Genomic DNA, 23,652 nt, shown 5'->3' on the forward strand with positions numbered 1-23,652 from the left:
CATTAATAGAAGTATGACTTTAGCCAATCATCCCTTCCCCATAATAACGAGTCTGCAAAAATACTGAAAGAAGGCACCTATTAGACAACAGTAGCATATATACATTAGGAGGAATAACTCAGAATTCCAATTTGAAATTAGAGGTGCTGCCTCTACTTTCCCAAATGGTGAAATTTTACCTTCCAAATCACTTTATACCACATGTGTATGGAAAGCTGAACATGTAAGGTCAATTGGTCCAGCAGAAAGAGTTTACTGCTGAGGGAAAAAAAAGCGTCTCCTAGTTTTCTGTTCCAGATACAAAGAACCAGCTATATGACACAGTGTCTTGGCTTATTGCATTCCACCCTTTTTTCGTCCGTTCAGACAAATAATCAGGAAGACTGAAAACCTAACAAAAATTGTTCTGATTACTTCTAACTACTGAGACCCTCATTCTTCAAACTGGAGGTGTCAGTTAGCAAGCCTGTTCTCTAGGACATGCCATAGCAGGACCAAATCTTTCAAATGAATTATACCAGGCTTCAGCTTGCTGCTTGGAGCCTGAGAGGGTAAATCCTCATGTATTCCCCATGGATTATTACTATTCTGGCATAAACCGGAAAAGATTCTGATAAAGCCTTATTTGGTCTGAATATTTTTTCTTTGGTCTTAATCTAACAAAGTGGACCCTCTTCAAGCCCCACTCATCACTATTTTGGATATCTTATTTGAGGGCTACCACAGATACCTTGGTTGCAGCTCATCAAGTTCAGTTATCTACACAATGGGCCTTGAGTTGTGCTGTTTTACAGGATAATTTATCATCTGTCTCCTCATCATCTCTTTCTTTAAGCCACTCAGGGTATGTCTGCAGTGTAAGTGCAGGGTTAGTAAAACTCGAGTTAGCAGATCTTGGATTTTGTTAATGAAGCACTGGAGCATCTATACTCTTTGTAATCCTACCTTGGGCTCCAATGTCTTGGGCATTTTGCAGGCCTGAGTCCAACCACCCATATCCCTGACACTAGCACAATGTTGCCTTGCCTGTGGATTGGCCAGGTAATAGTCTACATCTCCAAAGCCCGAGTATCCCTCTCTTGTAGCCCTTTCTTCTCTGTGTTTGTTTTCTCACTTATACATAGCTTGGTTTCATGACTTTGACAATGGAAGTTTCTCTAGATTGTGTATCAAACATCTATATGTTTATTGTTGGCTTCATTAGGGGCAGGAAGAAATTTGTACACACAGCCTCCATTCTGCCATGGGCACAAAACAGCTTAGTAGTTGCTCCAAATGGAAACTTTGAGAATTAATATGTAGGTGATATATAGTTCTGTTTCTGAATTCCCTTTGATTTATGACATTCAATTTCTTGGTTTTCAGACAAAGTGGACTCAGAATTACTGCAAGGTTACAGCAGGTACCTGCCGCATGATATTGTCGTCATGACTGTAAAAGTAGGCATGTTATTTGCTGTGATTTTGACAGTGCCTCTAATCCATTTCCCTGTAAGTACTCCTAAAAGTTTTGATGCTGGCACAGCAATTCCATAGTATGGTAATGCTAACTGTTTGCAGACTGCAATATTAGTCACATCTAGCTTTGTGTATCTTACTAATTTGTCAAGTGATTGATCAAAGACCTCATACTTGCATATGTTCCATGAAAACTCCAAAATAACAACTAACCACTAAGCTAATTTATGCTTTTTGAGACTGAGCTTAGATTTAAACTAACCCACAGCATTGTTTTTAATTTAGAGAATAAAGTACCAGTATTTCTAAAGTTTATTTGGTTTGATTTTTCTTAAATTCTGTTTTCCAAAGACTGTTTGGAGAGGAAAATTGAAGTCAGCAAATAATACTCTGCTGCTAGTGATTTAACAAAAGTTTAATGTAGCTTTGTCTTCATGTAGTGTAGCATTTACTTAAGTTTTAGAGCAGTATTTATCATGTGGTTCTAAAATTTAGGGACAATTCTGTCAGTTTGTAGGGAATTTATGTTCAGAACTTCATTTAGTTTTCAGGATAATGATATGCCTCTCTGGATGAATGTAACCATTAGCAAATATTCACATCAAAGTATATCCAACTACTACAATCCATATGCTCTTCATAAGGAGCTAGTTACATATATTAATGATTTGTGTGTGCACACAGTTTTGCAATAATTAAATATGTTTTGTTCTTTAAAGGCTGTAAAGTATATGTCATATCTTCTATGACATTTATATGTGAACACCTTTTTTTTTTGGCTTCTGTTGAACTATGCCAATAAATGTTTTCATCTAAAACGGTCTTTTCCGAGTAAAACCTGAGGTGTACTTTATCAAAATGGAAATAACAATAAGGCTTTTAGAATAAAGTTTTGTGCCTGCTTGAATTTTTTCCCCCTTTTCGTTATATAGGCAAGGAAGGCTGTAATGATGATATTTTTATCTCATCTTCCTACTTCATGGATTTGCCATATCCTTGTCACTTTAGCACTCAATGCAATCATTGTTTTGCTTGCATTGTATGTGCCCGACATTAGAAATGTATTTGGATTAGTTGGTAAGTTTTTTTGTTCTTGTTTGGGGTTTTTGTTTTGTTCTTTTGGGGATTATGGGGTTCTATTCTAAAAAGATCACACAATATATCTGCTTATATCCCTGTACCAGTCTTACTACAACTAAAATTTTTCTTACTATCTCGTAAAGGTTCTACCACATCTACATGTTTGCTCTTTGTGTATCCTGGACTGTTTTATCTTAAACTTAGCAGGGAGGACTTTATATCACGACAGAAGCTTGGGGTATGCTATTTTTCCATGTGTTTTTATTGTATGCAAGGATTCTGATGTTAGATACATTTTATTACACTACAGAATATGTTTTGCCTTTTGCACTGCACCCATTTTTAGCAGCCTGAAGTCTGCAGTAGTAGTGGAGTTTGTCTTCTGCTAAGTTCTGTTTCCGTTCTCTGAGCTTATTGAAACTAACGTAGTCCACTTCTTTCATGAGCCTAAGCAGTGTAATATTGATCTGAATCCAAATTTCCGCAAACTCCAGATCTGGAGCTTTAGATCAGATCCATCTGTTTTTAAACATGGTTCTGATATAGTTTGGCCTTGTCCATGTTGTCCAGCCAACCCATGTTTGTGTGGAACACTGTTTATATGATGTTCCCTAATAAACCTTCCTTGGCACAAGCCCCTTTTCCCCCTAACATTTCCCATGGTTGATACAACAGCTACAGCACTATCAGTGGTAGCCATTGAGGGAGTTCTAATGCAAACAACATGCTACTGCCTGTGACCATGGTCACTGTCATTTTAACCACCATATCAACTGAGAAAAGTTAGGACACAGTGGTTAAAATGCCAGCAGACCATCTACACTGATGTTTCCACCATTTTTATCTCCCTTCTCCCCTCCTCCATAGGGTTGCACTAGGACTAGCAATTATGGGAAATCTTAGTGGAAAGGCTAGTATTGACACCCACGTACAGTTTAAAATCTTGAGTATCTGGGCTGTGTGAGTAGCTTGCGTAGATACAGCATGATAACATCAGCAGAGCTGGCTATAAATCGGTAATCTGCATACTGTTATAACAGTTTTAATGCTGTTGAAAATAGAACGCTGTTTCTAAACATGGTTTCCAGAGGGTCTGTCTCTGTCCAGCCTGGCTGCTCTAGCAATGTTCGGAATGTGTTTAACTAGAACTGTCTTTTAAGTAGAGTTTAAATTCTGTTTCTTAACTTGCTTTGAGCCCCTGTGTGCATCGGATCAAATGGAATTAATTCCTTTCCAGGAATTTTGTTAAATATGCAAAGTTCATCTACACAGTTCCCAGGTGGATAGTGTGGACACACTAAACCAGTTTTGAAAGGGAATTCTTTGTGAAATCATTCCCAAAGCAGGCTTAGCTTAGTGTTCATATAGATGAATATCTTTCTGAATATATTTAATTTGTGTTGGAAAGAGCAGCTGTGTTTAAATACTTGGTTATTTTAAACATAGCAGATGATTTTAAAATATGCTGTTACGGCCTGTCAGTGCATTAGAGGTAGAATTTCTTTTTCATATTCAGGGTCTTAACAGCAATTCTCAGAAGTATAAATTGAATTCTGCTGTTCAACATTCACTGTTTGTTCTTCTGTCTTTACAGGCTTGTGCATTGTTTATTTTTGGGATACTTGTTGGTCTCTTAAGTTTAGCCTTAATCATTTTCAATTGGATTAATCAATAAAATCCCTTCCATTGCTTCTTGAGCTGGACTTAAGAAAGACAATGCAAGCAAAGACTTCCAGCAACATATTGCAAATTCTCAACTGAATGCTGGACATCTTCAAGAAACAACCCTTCAGGAGCCGTGTATGAAACAAGTAACATTGTGTTTGTTTACTCTCATGTCTGTTTCTTTGGTTTACTTCTTGCACAATTAAAGTCTTCCATCCTACAAATATATTAGTCTTAAAATGACTTAACATTACCCAGATGAAGAGGTCACTTTATGAGAGGACATTTATATAGTGTGCTTACAATGCAAAAATATTTTGTTTAAGGCTTTCAGATTTTAAAGAGTCAGAGGTCTGCATCTGCATCTGAACCGGCCCTAGCACCCAGAGCTGAAAGGGGCTTATTTCCTGTGTTCTGGCTTGGATTCAGCTGATTTCCCATGAGATGGGCAGATTTTACAAAAACTTGTGCCATTCATAATACTGGAAGTCTCACAATAGCAGTTATAAAAGGATTTGCATCACTTTCATTAAAATAGCTTGCAAAATTTTACCACCCTCGTATTGAAATCTTGAAACTGATTGGTCTCCACACTGTTACCCTACCCAATAGAAAGATTTCCCCTCCCACCAGCATGTTCCTCTATTTGAAATTGCACTTTAAATTATTTATAGTTTATACATCAGTGTATTTAGGCCTTCTTGGAATAGTCTGTCAAATAAACTCTGTGCCCTTCTAGGATATTTGGTGTGTATTTTGGAAGCGCTAGCAATCATTTTTATTTTGCACTTAAGATCTTCCAGCATTTCCATTACAAATGTATTCAAAGCATTTAGAGGCCTGGTTTTTTTTTTAAGCCCGCTAATTCTCACAGGTATAACTCGGTTAGCTTCCACTAGAGATACTCTCATAAGTATTACAGCAAGAAGGAACCATTATGATCATCTAGCCTGATTTGCATAAGACAGGCCATAAAACTTCATTTAATGATTCTGGCTTCTAGCTCAATAATTTCTGGTTGAACTTGAGTGTGTCTAAATTTTACACTGGTGTAAATTAGAGAAGAATCAGACTCCAAGAGTGAAATCCTAGTGCTATTGAAGTTAATGGCACTTTTGTCATATAGGACCAGAGTTTCACCCCACTAAACTCTTGCATATCCCCTTATGCACTCTTTATGCTTTAAATGAAATCTGAATGCCATTTTCAGCACCAGTTGGACTTCCTCTGAGGTCTAATCCACACAATGCTGAAAATGGTATTGGCAGCTCAGAGCCAACATTGCTCACACCGGAGGAGCTGAAACAGTGATAGGAATGATGGTCAATTTTTAAAAGTCTTCGTTGTAGGGAATATCCTTTAAAATGAAAACACTCTAATCTATAGATAGTAAATTAAGACCCCACAGAAATGAGACCTACATAAAGTTAAGTAATTAGACCTCAGACTGGAGCAGCAAGATTTAGAGGCTTAGAAACTTCATTATTTCCAGATGTGATATTTCTTTTAATCTGATTTACTACTTACTTTTACATCTGAAATGTAGAATAAGATACAGAAGTGAAATGCTCTAAAGTAACATTTATGCAATTCAGCTGTATTTTGCAACTTTAATTTAAAGTAAACTCAGCTGACACAATTTTCAGTTGTGCAGTTGAGGGAAGTCAGATGCAAAGATAGCTCTGATCACCAGCTCTAGTCCTGGGCCAACAGAGGGCCAAACAGGACTGCTTCAACTTCCAACCACAAGAATGGGTACAGACCATTCTGCCAGCCCAGGATTCCTCCATGCCAAAGAGAATTCCCAGCTACCCTTTGAGTCTACTATAGAGACAGACCAATGTGCTGCTTTGATGGAGCAAAGTGACCCGATCAGGGCCCAGGATCTGACCTTAGGAGTTTCTGTAGCCTATTTCTCTTGTCTTCGTGAATGAACATAATATACCTCATGACAGTTTACAGTGTAGCCTTGAGCTGAACAAAACTGTTCGGGAAAGTTTGGGTACCTCTGAACATAAGAAGTTTCCTGCCTCCTTTGATCAAGGGATTACTGTGGAAGCTTAGAACAAACAAACATAAAGGAGGCTGTCTATCCTGCCTTTGATCCGTCTTGCAATTATTCCCATATTTTACTCCTGATAAACAAATATCACTATCTTTTCTTCCCAAGGTATGTCTTAATTTCCCCCTTCTACTAAATGTTCAGCTGCTCAGATATTTCAATGAGCAGTGTAAAAACCTAAATCTTGGGTAACCTAAACCTAAATCTTGGATAGCTGTTACCCAGCCATGTTGGGTAAATGTGACAGTGGGGACAGCAGTGAATCAACTACTTTTTTTCATATGTGGCCTGATCCAAAGACCATTTGAAGTCAATGAGCATCTTTCTATTCATTTGAATGAGCGTTGAATCAGTCTCAATGTTTACTTGTAGCTTTTTTGCAAGGACACTAATAATCTACAAGAATATTAATCAAAATCAGGATAATTTCTGTGGGGATTCTTTATTTCACATATTACTTTGCCCTGCTCTCATATCTTAATATCTGGTAATATCTGCAAGACATAATTGTGGTAATCTAAAAAAGTGTTTTAAACTGCACAGTAAGTTAACATTAAAAACTTAATTGGGTGAATTGGAAAGCTTATAAAAACCTGGCAAGATCTGCAGTTTTCTTATGCCTCCCTGGAAAAAGAATGAAAGTTCTGCCCAGCATTAAATCTAATACCCTGCTCTTCTGAAAGGACTGGATTTACAGTGGGGTTTGTGTGCATAATTTTGAAGAATGCAACTCAGGAAATATCTGAAAACATATGAACATACCAATGCTATATTTGTAATGGTTTCCTATTTAAAATACAAACATTACACTGTAATATAGGTAAATATGACACTTTTAACATTGCCAAATAGCTGAGCTTTTAAATGGCTAATACTAGTTTGTGAAGTTAATACTCCATTAAGGGGAACGGAAGCAATTCACACCTCTGTTGGAGTTGTATTATTTCAGTCTAGGTGCAGAGTAGTGCAGGCAAGACAGCAGTGTATTGATTTATAATAGGAGGGTTATCTTCACAAGGAGAAGAGTTACAAATGTTGCTTTTTAAAAGAAATATATCTATAGGAAATTAAGTTTGGCAGAACCTAAAATCTGGAGAAATAACCTGAGTTTCCAGAATACCTACACTTCTATTGTCCTTGCTCATATGCTTGCCTATATTGTGGGAGAGTCGCTGGATAAAAGCTACCATTTCTCTCCCCTCATTAATTATATCGATATTTTATACCATTTTTGTCCTCATGTCAACATTATCTTTAAAACTTATGTACTGCCTTATAAATAAGTTAAATGGAAATAGAGGGAAAAGTGGACCATGTGTTTACTGAGTCATTAGCACTAATGTAGCTACAGTAACAGTGATACCAATACAAATTCGCAGTGTAGCTGCATTGCATCAGTGAAAAATAGGGCTTGCACCAATGCGACTTACAAGAGAACTGAATGAAAACTTTTCATTTAATTTTTTTATGAAAACAATTTTTAAAACAGATTTTTTTGTATGATCATTTCTGTTTTTCATTGATATTTTTCAAGTTTTGTGTTTAAAAAATCAAAAACCCAAGGAAGAAAAATGCACTTTTCAAAAAGTAGGGAAAATTTTTCTTTGAACATTTTTTAAAATAAAGTAGCTCTTTCAACTAGCTTCACTTAGCCGAGCGAGCCCCATTTAGTGCTAGTTTTAGGTCAATATTCTGTTGAGTGTTTGCATGATAATGTTACACCTGTGCAACCCCAGAGGGTTTGAACCAGTGATTTCCCCCCCCCCATCCCCGTGCTCATAATCTGTGTATTTTTTTCTGTAGTCGGGTGAGGGTGTATGTATCCTAAATGAAAATGCTGATCATTGTAAGAGAGATGCAGATGAATTGGGAGAGATATAAATGATTTGGGAACATTTTTAAGCTAAATAAATCATTCTTTCTCCCATTGCCCTTGCCCGCACATTTTGAATGCTGATCAAATTACAGAGCTATCTGTGTTTAGCTGGGTGAATACGGTATTTCTGTTCTAGTCCCTCCTTACTGTAAATGTTGGAAGCGGAGTTAAGGAAAATGAAGTTATGAAAAAAGGAGCTTGCTTGTACTCATTGTAATATGTTTTTAGTTTTTGCAAAATGCTGACATGTTTCTATATTTTAATCAGTGCTATCTGGTAAGCAGTTTGCCTCTTAATATTTACATAGTGCTTCGTTGTCACAGCACTAGAAATGTAATCTAAATAAGATTCTCTGCTGTATATATCCCTGTATGTTTAACACAGTTGAGTCTCTTATGCTTTTCATTTCACTACATGGTAGATCTAAGGCCTTGTCTACACTACTGCGGTAAGTTGACCTAAGTTACGCTACTCCAGCTATGTGAATAATGTAGCTGGAGTCGATGTAGCTTAGATCAACTTATTGTGGTTTCTGCGCTGTGCTGCGTCGACAGCAGTACCTTAATCATCTTGTTCCAGTACTGGAGTCGACTGGACAGTGATATGCGGTCAATTTAGCGAGTCTAGTGAAAGACCCACTAAATCAACTCCCGCTGCATCAATTGCAGCAGCGTCAATCCCCAGTAAGTGTAGACATGGACTAAGATGAACTGAATAGTCATGTTCTGATGTATATTTTTGTATAACATTCCCATTATTTTCAATTGGACTGTCACTGTGCAGAAAATGTTTTTAGTTTAACAGCCCAACTATTTAAATATGCATTGTACAGAGGATACAGGATGGAATGTATAGTGTTTATTTCTGATGAGAAGTGTGGCGGGAATTGTCCCACTTTTTGGATGATTCCTTCCATGTAGCACTTCGAGACATGCCTGGCCAGAATTCTGAAGTAATTTAATAAATGTCTCATCAATTTGAATGCATCATATTTCACACTCAAGAACAGTAGAAATTACATCCTACTAATTATAACAAAATAATTATGTACTGGTGCAATGCTATCGCTGTCGTTTTTGTCACTGTTCTGATAACACCCACTTTGAGATAGATGCTTAAACAGCTGATGTTTACAATGTTTTCATGAGAGAGATAACGAGCTTACATCCTATTCATATATTTCTCATGCTCTGTGAAAATTTCATTTTATGTGGGTAAAAATAGTGTATAAATTTAGTTCACAAAGCTCATTTTTTAAAACACTGTGAAGCACCTATTTTACTGGAGACACTAACACTCAGTATAAAACTGGCTCAGAATCAGGGCCCTCATTATGAAGACAATTTTGCCAAACGTGAATTGATATTTTTTTCTTAGAGGTATGAATTTCTGTTTATGTGTAAATAAACTATGCAACAATGTATGATTGTGGAAATAATTGCATTTAATTTATTTTATTGACTATTAAGGAATGCTGTTAATAGCCCTAGAATCTGCGATATATGAAAAGAGAAAAAGATCTTGGATTTTTTTCCCCAATGTAACTGAGTTACTAGTTCAGTTTAATTCAGTAAAATATCAGATTAAACTAAACTGGTGTAAACACTGTTGAGAAGGGTTTCGGTGTACTAAACTATCTAGAGCGGCTCATAAACATGGGTGCTGACCTCAGGGCAGACTGTTACAAACCAGGAAACAAACCCCAATTTGGTTGTGTGTTCTATAATTAGATTTTCCCAGCTATCGAGTGTGAACTCCTCAAGCACTCTAACAGACTGTCCCCTTAGGCACCTGGTCTATCTTGCCACCCAGGCAAGCCTGCCTTTGTGATAGATGGTCTCTTACACCAAAAATCACAATAATAGGTTACTCCTAGTCCCAAAGGATCAGTCACTTACCCCAGGTCAGTTGCACCTCAGATCACACCAAAGGCCACACTTGTAGCCAATCCCGTAATAAACTAACTAGAGATTTATTAACTAAGGCCTGGTCTACACTAAAGGGGGGGGTCGAACTAGGGTACGCAAGTTCAGCTACGCGAATAGCGTAGCTGAACTTGAAGTACCCTAGTTCGACTGACTTACCCATCCAGATGCGGCGAGGTCGAACTCCGCGGCTCCAAGGTCGACTCCGCCACCGCCGTTCCTGGTGGTGGAGTTCCGGAGTCGACCGGAGCGCGCGGGGAGTTCGAACTATCGCGTCTTGATTAGAAAAGGAAATTAAGAAAAGGAAATGAAGGTTAAAGCAAGTAAATATATGCGCACAAATGAGTTGGACCTAGGTTCCAAAAACGAATAGCAGCTGCTGTAACATGCAAGCTCTGTACGTCCCTTAGAGCTAACTCAGGCTAAGCAGCTTGCAGGGGGCACCCTGGCTTATGCTTAGAAATATTGTCCTCTCCAAATTCCCAGCAACGTAGTGAGATAGTTCCTTCTGGTCAGGGATCTTGATTACCTCCCCCCAGAGTTCAAACTTTAATGGGACGAGGGTTTGTGCGCATCCCCTCTTCATGCTTGTGGGGGAAGCAATCAACAAAGTATTTTGGTCACTGATGTTCCACAACGATTTGTCTGATGTCCATAGTTCTTCTTTTGTTGGGCAGGAGATGGCACCTTGTGTTAAACTAGTATTTCACACTTGGTAATGCTTCTCTCCTGACTAGGGATGTTTACAGTTTCATAGCAAACACTTTTATAGTTATAAAGCATTCAAATATCACCTTTTAACATGGTATACAGATATTATAAGTGGGATTAATGCATGCAGCAACTCACAAGCATTTCATAAATTCCAAACACAAAACACATGTTTATAAACTGAACATCTCTTTTAACAGGGCTAAAATGCAGGTGAGCCAGACTAGTTTCCAGCTATGCATTTGTCAGTGTTCAGTGAAGCTTAGGGGCCTTGGCATGAGCTGGCACCTGATCTACCAGCATCACACAGTGATTCTAAATGAGGGGTTTGTGCCAGTATAATTAAATCAATGTGGTTACTGTTTCAAGCTGTGTCATAAGTATAAAGTAAGAATGCTGCATGTGGGTAGTATACTTTATATAAAAAGGTGCTCAGATACTATAATGATGGGAGCCATATCTGTACCTAGCTAAACTAAACCAGAACCGTTTCATTTCAAATAACCCTGCTCACTCCTTCCTGCCATCCCCATAACAAACAAGAGGAAGGGGGAGTGAGGTTTAGTTGAACCCAAATTTGAACCACCCACGCTCCTGGCTGTTTTTCGGACACCCCCTCCTTATCTTCCCCCTCATCTTGCTTTCTCTCCCCCCTTCACTTTAAGAAAAGAGAGAGGGATGAAATCCTAGTCCCATTGAAGTCAGCACGAGGTTTGCCATTGACTTCAGCATGACCAGGATTTTGCCATTAGGCTGCAGCCACAAAATTTGATCCAATTTTGGGTCCGGAGTTTGAAAACCTTCTCTCAAAAGTCCAGGTGTATTGAGATTGTGTTCCAGGATATCTTTCTTTGGGTCATGTAGGTGTTTATATCAATATTAAATATACATATCTATATCAATATGACCCTTTTAAAAGAAAAAGGGGTTGGTTGCCAAATTGCCACAGATTAAATTTATTTTAATTTTTTTACTTTTGTAGGAGAAATACTTATGTAATATCTAATTAAAGATTCAAAATCAGATCAGCAAGTGAACTGGACAGAGTGTTAAACTATTCTGAGTAAAACAGATCATGTACAATTTTTTTTGAATTAGGCTTTGATTTTAATTCAAAACCTAAACTGAAATTATAGTTCTGCAGTTCAATTTAAAGTTGAAGGAGCTTTAACTGTGGCTCCTTTTTTTTTCTCCATTTTTTTCCTGACTGAAAGACTTAATAAGGGTGTATTTTCTTCATTTGTTTTCTGTTTTTATTCAAGCAACACCACCAGTGACTGAAAATTTAAAATATTAGGTTGTCTAATCTCTAGATCAGTATTTTCCCCAGGAATTGAAATGAAGGGAGGTGTTCGAATTTACAGGGGGGTGAGGGCCAGTGGATAAGACTGTGAAGGCAAAGGTGGGCTGTATGGCACCATAGTAAAAACTGAAAAATGTTTAATGACCATTTTATTAGATTTAAAATAGTCTCACAAATTAAAGTTGGCTACTCAAGCCTTCTATGAAGCACTACAGTGACTCCTCACTTAAAGTCGTCCCAGTTAACGTTTCGTTGTTACGTTGCTGATCAGTTAGGGAACATGCTCATTTAAACCCTTCTAAGGTCTTTGGCAGCTGCCTGCTTTGTCCATTGCTTGCAGGAAGAGCGGCCTGTTGCAGCTGGCTGGTGGGGGCTTGTAACCAGGGTGGACCGGCAGCCCCCCCCCCCATCGGCTCCCCCATCAGCTCCCTTAAGTTCCCTGTGCTGATGCCGCCCAGCAGGCTATCAAGGCAGTTCAGCTGTCCCTCCCCCCACTGCCATGTGCTGCTCTTGTCCTCTGCCGTGGAGCTGCTCCCAGAGACTCCTGCTTGCTGTGCAGGGGCGAAGGGAGGGGCTAATGTCAGGGTGTCCCCCTCCCCCCTGCTCCTGCACCCCGCTTACCCCTTCTCCATGTAGAGCAGGGAGGGGACACGGACAGAGAGAGACAGAGAGAGCTTGGGGCAGCAGCTGCTGTCTCAACTTCCTGATCCACTTAAAAAGACATTGCACTTAAGAGTGAGTCAGCTTACTTAAAGGGGCAGTGTGCATCTCTCTCTCTCCCACACACAAGATGTGTGTCTGTCTCTGTCTGCTATCCTGTCTCCCCTCCCTTGTGTTTGTGCTACCTTGTGTGATTGTGTGGTATTTAATGCAAAGTTTGTCATGTCGGGTGTCTTCAGAAGGCTCATGATGTACTGAGCATTGTTATAGTAATGTTGTAAGTTGCAATTTCATGTATATAGTTATGAGGCTGAAAATGTGTCCTCATGACTTAAAGCAAGCCCAGGCAAAAACTCTCCAGAAGCAGAGGGAAGTTCACCCCTCATCAGGGCATGTATGGGACAAACCCAGCCCAGCCTCACAGGAACAAAGGACACTGGCCTAGGCAACAACAAAGGATCTGTTGGACTCTCGAGTGAGTCACCCCCCTTCCTTTGGTTATTTTGGGACTGTGATGAGGTAATGCTCACCTGACCCTGAAGGGGGGGGGGGCAAAGCCAAGAGGGAAGAAAGGACATGATAAAAGGGAGAGACATTTGCCATATGCTCTCTCTCTTCCACCTACATCTACAGACACCACACCAAAGTGACTGAAGCGATGATCAAAGGGGAGAGCCTGTCTGAAGAGCAAGCAGCCACCCCGTGGTGAGACGTGTCTACGTTTGTAAGGGCATTGAAAGTGTTAAGATCAGCTTAGAATGCATTTTGCTTTTATTTCATTTGACCAAATCCCACTTGTGCTTTGACTTATAATTACTTAAAATCTATCTTTCATAGTTAATACGTTTGTTTGTTTGTTCTACCTGAAGCAGTGCGTTTGGTTTAAAGCGTGTCAGAGACTTCCCTTGGGATAACAAGCCTGGTACATATCAATTTCTTTGTTAAATTGATACGCTCATATAAGCTTGCAGCGTCTAGTGGGCATAACTGGACACTGCAAGATGGAGGTTCCTAGGGTTGTGTCTGGGACCAGAGATATTGGCTAGTGTCATTCGGTTGCACAATCCAAGGCGCAGCTTACATATCAGAGGCTGTGCATGAATAGCCCGGGAGTGGGGGCTCTCACAGCAGAGCAGATAAGGCTGGCTCCCAGAGCAGACTAGCAGATCACCGGTCCGGATAACACCAGAGGGGAACGTCACAGTGGCGCAGCGATATGGGTGTATGTGCAGCTTGTTACTCCAAGTGGAGTTCACACTTTAAGCACTAAAGAGTCCTGTGGCACCTTATAGACTAACAAATGTACTGGAGCATGAGCTTTCTTGGGTGAATACCCACTTTGTCAGACACATGTAATGGAAATTTCCAGAGGCAGGTATAAATATGAAGGCAAGAATCAGTCTAGAGATAATGAGGTTAGTTCAATCAGGGAGGTTGAGGCCCTCTTCTAGCAGTTGAGGTGTGAACACCAAGGGAGGAGAAACTGCTTTTGTAGTTGGCTAGTCACTCACAGTCTTTGTTTAATCCTGAGTTGATGATGTCAAATTTGCAAATGAACTGAAGCTTAGTAGTTTCTCTATGAAGTCTGGTCCTGAAGTTTTTTTGCTGTAGGATGGCTACCTTTGAATCTGCTAGTGTGTGTCCAGGGAGGTTGAAGTGTTCTCCTACAGGTTTTTGTATATTGCCATTCCTAATATCTGACTTGTGTCCATTTATCCTTTTACGTAGGGACTGTCCAGTGTGGCCAATGTACATAGCAGAGGGGCAGTGCTGGCACATAGACTCATAGACTTTAAGGTCAGAAGGGACCATTATGATCATCTAGTCTGACCTCCAGCATAATGTAGGCCACAGAATCTCACCCACCCACTCCTGTAACAAACCCCTAACCTATGTCTGAGTTATTGAAGTCCTCAAATCGTGGTTTGAAGACCTCAAGCTGCAGAGAATCCTCCAGCAAGTGTCCCGTGACCCATGCTGCAGAGGAAGGCGAAAAACCTCCAGGGCCTCTGCCAATCTGCCCTGGAGGAAAATTCCTTCTCGACCCCAGATATGGCAGTCAGTTAAACCCTGAGCATGTGGGCAAGACTCACCAGCCAGCACCCAGGAAAGAAGTCTCTGTAGTAACTCAGATCCCACCCCATCTAACATCCCATCATAGACCACTGGGCATACTTACCTGCTGGTAATCAAAGATCAGTTGGCAAATTAATTGCCAAAATTAGGCTATCCCATCATACCATCCCCTCCATAAACTTATCAAGCTTAGTCTTGAAGCCAGATATGTCTTTTGCCCCCACTACTCCCCTTGGAAGGCTGTTCCAGAACTTCACTCCTCTAATGGCTAGAAACCTTCGTCCAATTTCAAGTCTAAACTTCCTAGTGTCCAGTTTATACCCATTTGTTCTTGTCTCCACATTGGTACTAAGCTTAAATAATTCCTCTCCCTCCCTAATATTTATCCCTCTGATATATTTATAAAGAGCAATCATATCCTCCCTCAACCTTCTTTTGGTTAGGCTAAACAAGCCAAGCTCTTTCAGTCTCCTTTCATAAGGTAAGTTTTCCATTCCTCAGATCATCCTAGTAGCCCTTCTCTGTACCTGTTCCAGTTTGAATTCATCCTTCTTAAACATGAGAGACCAGAACTGCACACAGTATTCCAGATGAGGTCTCACCAGTGCCTTGTATAATCGTACTAACACCTCCTTATCTTTGCTGGAAATACCTCGCCTGATGCATCCTAAAACGGCATTAGCTTTTTTAACAGCCATATCACATTGGTGGCTCATAGTCATCCTGTGATCAACCAATACTCTGAGGTCCTTCTCCTCCTCTGTTACTTCCAACTGATGTGTCCCCAATTTATAACTAAAATTCTTGTTATTAATCCCTAAATGCATGACCTTGCACTTTTCACTATTATATTTCATCCTATTACTATTACTCCAGTTTACAAGGTCATCCAGATCTTCCTGTATGATATCCCGGTCCTTCTCTGTGTTAACAATACCTCCCAGCTTTGTATCATCTGCAAACTTTATTAGCACATTCCCACTTTTTGTGCCAAGATCAGTAATAAAAAGATTAAATAAGATTGGTCCCAAAACTGATCCCTGAGGAACTCCACTAGTACCCTCCTTCCAGCCTGACAGTTCACCTTTCAGTATGACCTGTTGTAGTCTCCCCTTTAACCAGTTCCTTATCCACCTTTCAATTTTCATATTGATCCCCATCTTCTCCAATTTAACTAATAATTCCCCATGTGGAATCGTATCAAATGCCTTACTGAAATCAAGGTAAATTAGATCCACTGCGTTTCCTCTGTCTAAAAAATCTGTTACCTTCTCAAAGGAGGAGATCAGGTTGGTTTGGTGCAATCTACCTTTTGTAAAACCATGTTGTATTTTGTCCCAATTACCATTGACCTCAATGTCCTTAACTACTTTCTCCTTCAAATTTTTTTCCAAGACCTTACATACTACAGATGTCAAACTAACAGGCCTATAGTTACTCGGATCACTCTTTTTCCCTTTCTTAAAAATAGGAACTATGTTAGCAATTCTCCAGTCGTGCAGTACAACCCCTGAGTTTACTGATTCATTAAAAATTCTTGCTAATGAGCTTGCAATTTCATGTGCCAGTTCCTTTAATATTCTTGGATGAAGATTATCTGGGCCCTCTGATTTTGTCCCATTAAGCTGTTCAAGTTTGGCTTCTACCTCGGACGTGATAATATCTACCTCCATATCCTCATTCCCATTTGTCATCCTACCATTATTCCTAAGATCCTCATTAGCCTCATTAAAGACTGAGGCAAAGTATTTGTTTAGATATTGGGCCATGCCTAGATTATCCTTAACCTCCATTCCATCCTCAGTATTTAGCAGTCCCACTTCTTCTTTAGCGGTCCCACATGATGGCGTATATAACATTGGTGGACGTGCAGGTGAATGAACTGGTAATATTGTAAGTGGTCTGGTTAGGTCCTGTGATGGTGTCACTGGTGTAGATATGTGGGCAGAGTTGCCATTGAGGTTTGTTGCATGGATTGGTTCCTGAGTTAGAGTTACTATGGTGCAGTGTGTGGTTGCTGGTGAGAATATGCTTAAGGTTGACGGGTTGTCTGTGGGCGAGGACTGGCCTATAATTCTTTACTCCTCAAGGTCTGTGAAAGCGATGGATCATTGTCTAGGATAGGTTGTAGATCACTGATGATGCATTGGAGAGGTTTAAGCTGACCTGGAACAATGCTTCCTCAGCTCTCGTCCACTCATGCCCCTTTTCTACCTATGCTACATTGATGACATCTTCATCATCTGGACCCATGGGAAGGAGACTCTGGAAGAATTCCACCACAATTTCAACAGCTTCCACTCCACCATCAACCTCAGCCTGGACCAATCTACACGTGAGGTCCACTTCCTAGACACCACTGTACAAATAAGTGACGGTCACCTTAACGCCACCCTATACCGAAAACCCACCAATCACTATCCCTATGTTCATGCCTCCAGCTTCCATCCCAGGCACACCACACAATCCATCGTCTACAGCCAAGCTCTGAGGTACAACTGCATTTGCTCCAACCCCTCAGACAGAGACCAACACCTACAAGATCTTCACCAAGCATTCTCAAAACTACGATACCCGCACGAGGAAATAAGGAAACAAATCAATAGAGCCAGACGTGTACCCATAAGAACATAAGAACGGCCGTACCGGGTCAGACCAAAGGTCCATCTAGCCCAGTATCTGTCTACCGACAGTGGCCAATGCCAGGTGCCCCAGAGAGAGTGAACCTAACAGGCAATGATCAAGTGATCTCTCTCCTGCCATCCATCTCCATCCTCTGACAAACAGAGGCTAGGTACACCATTCCTTACCCATCCTGGCTAATAGCCATTTATGGACTTAGCCACCATGAATGTATCCAGTCCCCTTTTAAACATTGTTATAGTCCTAGCCTTCACAACTTCCTCAGGTAAGGAGTTCCACAAGTTGACTGTGCACTGCGTGAAGAAGAACTTCCTTTTATTTGTTTTAAACCTGCTGCCTATTAATTTCATTTGGTGACCCCTAGTTCTTGTATTATGGGAATAAGTAAATAACTTTTCCTTATCCACTTTCTCCACATCACTCATGATTTTATATACCTCTATCATATCCCCTCTTAGTCTTCTCTTTTCCAAGCTGCAAGACAAGCCCAAGAAAGCCTCCTGCTGCAAGACAAGCCCAGGAAAGAAACCAACAGAACTCCACTGGCCATCACCTACAGTCCTCAGCTTAAACCTCTCCAACGCATCATCAGTGATCTACAACCTATCCTGGACAATGATCCCTCGCTTTCACAGACCTTGAGGGGTAAAGAAGTGGTAAGATCTGAGGGAAGGTTGGATCTTGTTCAAGAGCATTTCCTAAGCATATGTAAGGCTGATGTAAGACAAAGATGTAAAGACTGTGGATGAGATGGTTTTTTTTTAGCTGATGCCTTCGAACAAATTCAGGTGTCTATTGAGGGCAGGCCACAGAAAGGGGTTTAAAACTGGTGGGAAGGGAGGATCCCATTTTGTCCTTGGGAAGAGAGAAGGGGGCTGGGACCCTAAACATTCTCTTAGCCAAAAACATTCCTCTAACTCTCATCCTAAATCTCTTGTGAAAGCAGAAGAGACCAAAAGGTGCTATCAGTGTAATTCCACTGATCACCTGAGGAATAAATGCCCTGTGCTAGGAGGAAGCAGGCAACCAATAGCTCATGTCCTCAACACAGAAACCCCCCAAGCTGTCTGCTGTCCTCAACACAGAAAACCCCCAAGCAATTGAAACCTATCATACTGGTTCTGTGAGGTTAGCCTCTGCAGAACCAGATCTGGAGCATGTTAAGGCTGTCCAAATTAATGGCAGGGAATAGTTGGGGCAGAGGGATACAGGGGTCCAGATCTCTCTGGTTAAGCAGCGTGTGGTCCCAAAGGCCAGTATGCTACCTGGCCAAATGGGGGGGTGGGCGAAAACAGATTCCTTGTACCACTAGCTAAAATTCATGTGGTTTGGGAAGGTTTGGAAAGTGTTTTGACTGGGGGCAATGGAACACCTCCTAGTCGACCTGTTCCTTGGTAATGATTTTTTCTGTGTAGCTCAGGTTAAAGTATTTGCCTGCAGCAGGAGGGAGTTTTATGCTGGGACCCCCGAGGGAAAGGGTAAAGTCTCAGGAACTGCTGGTCGGCAAATGCTCACTATCTTTCTGCAAGAAACAAAACTGACTGGTTAGAAGCATGTAGTATAATGGTTAAACACTCAGCAGTTGAAAAAGAGAAGAACATTCAAAAAATTCAAAAAACTATTCGACCCATTCAAAAAATTTGCATATATGACTGATGAATGCACCAATGTAAATGGGCATCAAGTAGTCTTGCTTATGTTATCTTGATGTCAGTGATAGGCCAATAGATGCATTTCTAGATGTTCAGGTTATAGAAAACACATTGGCTCCGTTTGTGACAACTCATATCTTAGAAGAGTTAAATGCTTGTAAATTATACCCGAACAGATGGCTGCTTGTGCATTTGATGGAGCTGAAAATTTCTCTGGAACACATGATGGAGTATAAGCTGTGACCCAGGGTGGGGGCCTGGGTCAGCCCTCACTTAACATGCCAAAATCAGGGCAGGCTGCAAAAGGGAGAGAAGACACTCTCTAAACCGATGGTTACCACTGATGTTAAACTCACTAACCATTCACAAACTGTGCTGCTGATTCCCCACATTGGTTATCAAGAAGCTGAAAAAAAGAAATCACACAGCCTCCTTTATTGCATTCTAGTTCTCTAGCTCCCAATCAGCACATAAGTCCAGTACAGTGAGAAGTTATTTAAAAACTCTACTCACTACACAAAATGTTCTTTTGACCCGAAAGGGTCAGCCATGTTACCAGGTCAACCAGGGAGCTCGCGGGCTGGCTTAAAACGTGTCTCAGGCCAGATCCGGCCTGCAGGCCATAGTTTGCCCACCCCTGGTCTAGAGGCTTGGTGTTTTGCATCCCTTTCACGTAGTTTGTCAGAATTGGCTTTTCTGATTGGTCTGGCAAACCACGCTCCTCCAGTTTTACCAATTGTAGCAGTCGGAAACTTTCCTTCTTTGTAAGTTTTTTTTTTTTTACAAGAAGTGCACCAGTAGCCATCTTTTGTAACTTCAATAAATGGGAAAAGTTTGACTGATAAACATCAGGAATTGCCTTTCGGTTATGAAGAAATTTTCTTCAGTAGGTAGCTGTACTTGTGATTTGAGCTGTTCAGAGGTAGATACACCACTCAAACCTTCAGATGACATGATGGTATGTTCTTTGTCTCTTCATCTTGGCTGGTTTTATCACAGAGGGGTGTAAGGGAATCCCTTCTGTAAATTGTGTGTGTGTTTGTGTGTGTCTATATATATTTCTATTTTAATAGTGATCAGTCTATCATGGGAATATTTATACTTAATGTGAAATTAAAAGGCATTTAAAAATTACCCTATCTTTGTATAATGTCAAACTTGTGTGTTTATACAACATATTTCCTGATTTGATTCCTCATCCTCTCAAACTTCCTGTGCAACAGTCATGGGCTTGTTCCAAAGAAACAGACAATAAAGAATAATATTTGCCTAACTTATTTGACTGTCTACTCTGTTTCCGAATGATTTGTGCATAATTTGCCTGTTTTATTAAACTAAGCTTTGTATTATCTCAAAAAAGAATCCTGTGGCACCTTATAGACTAACAGGCGAGCTTCGGATGCAAGAATGCTTGCATCCGAAGAAGTGGGTATTCACCCACGAAAGCTCATGCTGCAAAACGTCTGTTAGTCTATAAGGTGCCACAGGATTCTTTGCTGCTTTTACAGATCCAGACTAACACGGCTACCCCTCTGATACTTGTATTATCTCAGTTAACTTCCTAAACCTACCACCGTTGCCAACAACTCAGGCTGTTCGTATTATAAAACTATTAGATTACTCTGCCATGCTTTCTAAGTATGACAGTGGTGTAACTTTAATGCATTTTAAAGTGTCTTCTCTCTCCCAGTTCCTATATAATGGCAAGTCTAGATAACATCCTCCACATCCTTGCTCCATCCAACCTCTAAAAATTACTGTTTTCCTCCACCCCATAAACACTCTCTTTATAGTTGGTTCTGGTGCTTTGGCAGGTGAACAAGAGGTCTCCTTAAATGGTCTAATCTGCCACTCATGAATAAAATGTGGTTGAAAATGAGCATGAAACTGTTCAATGGGCTATTCTCTATTGTCCTGGAGGCAAACAGATCCTCCAGGACCAGTTAAGAGAAAAACATTTTGGTTTTCTCCTTGAATTACGCGCTCTGACATTTTCAAGTTGCATAAAGTTGCCCAGTGTGAATTGCAACTGACTGCCTCAAAGGCAGTAGTTTAATCCATAGGAAACCTGCTACTTGTGCTATGCACAGATTGTCCACTAGGAGGAGCAAAACAGAACCAATACCAGCAGAATGAAATTGAGGAATTGTGGCTAAGTAGCATGCTTATACCAGAATTGCTTCTGCAGGACATCAGGAGATGTGGTTGGCCAGAAGTGGTCAGTGGCAGAACTGAGGTAAGTGCTCCATATGGTGCACTCTCTCAGAATGGAGTTTAAAGTCTGCAGCAAGCTGTAGTGGTGGGGTAAAAACTGAGAGTAACCCAACTGACTGACTTTAAAAAAGGATGTGGAGGGAGTTTGAGATACTACGTAGAATGCAAGCTGCTTTGGACAGGTACACCGCTACCTCGATATAACACCACCCAATATAACACAAATTTGGATATAACGCGGTAAAGCAGTGCTTCAGGGGGATCAAAGCAAGTTCAATATAACACGGTTTCACCTATAACACAGTAAGATTTTTTGGCTCCCCAGGACACCGTTCTATCGAGGTAGAGGTATATCATGTCTTTTTATTAGTCTGTAAAACACCATGCTTACCCAGGGTGCCGTATAAATAATAATTCAGCCGGATAACTTTTGCGCCAAGTTTTAACCTGATACAGTTTGAAAAGTCCAAGCTACAGAATCTTGGACATCAGGATTTATGACGGGAAAATCCTCACTGTCTTGTTTCTAGAATAATTATAGTATCTGTGTAAATAAAAACCTGCTCACATGCATGAGTGTTAATATCCGTGATCTGCTATGCATATGTTATTAAACTTTCCTTTGCTCCAGCCAGAGTTGGTTTTGGACAGTGTTAGATCAAGCTCCTGTACCTTTGCCGAGCAGGGCATGGCAGATTTTATGTCTCCACCTCAGCAGCTGCTTATACCTGTTTTTATTAGAAAGTGGGCCCTGTCCATGCTTGGCATTCTTCTGGCCTCCATTTTACTATTTCAGCATAGCTCCTCGCATGTTAGTGGTTTGCATAGCAGTCGTGAGACGCCAGGCAGCTCTCTGCACCTGGTTTAAATTTAAAGTTCCTTTGCACATGATGTCACACTGATTGTCAGTACGGCAAAGGTCAAGACGGTTCGTTTGGGGAAGGTTTGCATTGTTGAGCCTTTACAGCGATGTCATTAATGCCTTAACCATCTGACTTGTGTTTCAGTTTTCTCGAATGATGTAATCCAAGGCACTAGATTTATCAAATGAACGGGAATCTTGAGTGATGGCTAATCAAGCTGGTTTGTAGAACTACTTTTCTGGAGACCAGGGTGGAAATTATAGCACCACATGTCATGTAGCAAATCACAGCCCTAGCCAGAAGAGTTAACAAGTTGGGGAAGCTGCGTAGTTGCTAAAGATTGCTGGCTTTGTAGGAATGCAGTGAGAGGAAGCATGGTATTATAGCTCCATCAACTTGAATAGAGAGTAGTGTTCTTAGGGACTGGTTCTCTATACTACCATATAGCTCCTGTTGATGTTAATGGCATTTTCACACAAGTATGGAGAAGAGATTTGTGACACTGGTTATTAAGACATTAAACCACCAGAGGGCTGGAATAACAGAGCATGAAAAACTCGAGGCCCTATTCTCGCCTCTTAACGTTGCACTCTTTATTTCGCAAATGGGTCTTTGGGTGGATGTTTAACGTAGTATTTTTCCAGCTGGGTTTGTGGAACATGTGGCTGTGGATCCGTCTCTAGGCAGGATTTAGGTAGCTTGTGTTTTATGGCTGCTTCCAATTATGGCCCTGGGGAGAGGGTTATGTGTTTTTTTGTCTTGTAGCTGGGGATATAGATGTACAACCTCCATCCCTTTAAAAGGGGAAAGTGGCTGAATTCATGCCTGTTATTCTCTAAAACGCATCCTTTTGTTTTCCACATACATAAAAGCTCACCCAGTCCTACTGACCAACATTTTTAAAAGCCTCACCTCCCTTTCACTGGTGCAAATTATGACTACAGTTTGCACCAGCATCTCTTTTCAACTCCCACAGAATTCACAGCTGCATCCTTTATTTGTACCTGTATTTGTAACTGCAAGTTTAATATTAGTGCGTGGTGTAGATCAGAACATTTGCCATCCAAATACTAATAATTGTATCCTCCAGTGTACAAAACATGGGCACAAAAGGCAAAGCAGGCTGAGGCCCTGCTGAAAATGATGCATTTAACATTAGCATGCATGTTCTGAATGTGCTTAGGCTAATTCCCGGAAACTGCACACACACACCGTCTTTCCTCTTATGTGTCAATGTTTAATTGTCAATCATTGTGTGGTAACAGGATCCAAAGGCGAGTCGTTCCATGGTGAGCCATGGGGCTTTTCTTATAACTCTGGTCTGAGTGTCTGGTGCTTGGCTTTGTGACAGGAATGCACAGAACTCTCATTAATGCTAATGGGAAGAATGTAGCAAGGAGAGGATTCTTCCCCGCTCACAGCCCTTCCACTAGTGAGTCTGATCCTATTTCATTGCAATCAGTGG

The 23,652-nt window shown here is 40.6% G+C and overlaps 1 protein-coding gene across 7 annotated transcripts in view; it reads left to right on the forward strand.

The window, feature by feature from the left end:
- The window catches only part of SLC38A6 (solute carrier family 38 member 6), a 103,626-nt gene that overhangs the window by 45,949 nt on the left and 34,025 nt on the right, over nt 1-23,652 (forward strand). Inside the window, exons 13-15 of one of the 7 annotated variants that reach the window (XR_006578993.1) lie at nt 1,366-1,490; nt 2,390-2,775; nt 4,132-4,182. The exons of 1 other annotated variant lie outside the window; for it this stretch is intronic. Coding sequence is in view for 2 of the 6 variants with exons in the window: in XM_045014729.1 (XP_044870664.1) it covers nt 1,366-1,535 (170 nt within the window). In the remaining 4 variants the exon portion in view is untranslated. Of the gene's footprint in view, nt 1-1,365; nt 2,776-4,131; nt 4,183-23,652 lie in introns of those variants that run through there. 5 more of the 7 variants (XR_006578994.1, XM_045014732.1, XR_006578995.1 and 2 more) reach the window with 5 other exon arrangements.

This window comes from Mauremys mutica, chromosome 4 (assembly GCF_020497125.1).
Source record: "Mauremys mutica isolate MM-2020 ecotype Southern chromosome 4, ASM2049712v1, whole genome shotgun sequence".
Taxonomy (NCBI): domain Eukaryota; kingdom Metazoa; phylum Chordata; order Testudines; family Geoemydidae; genus Mauremys; species Mauremys mutica.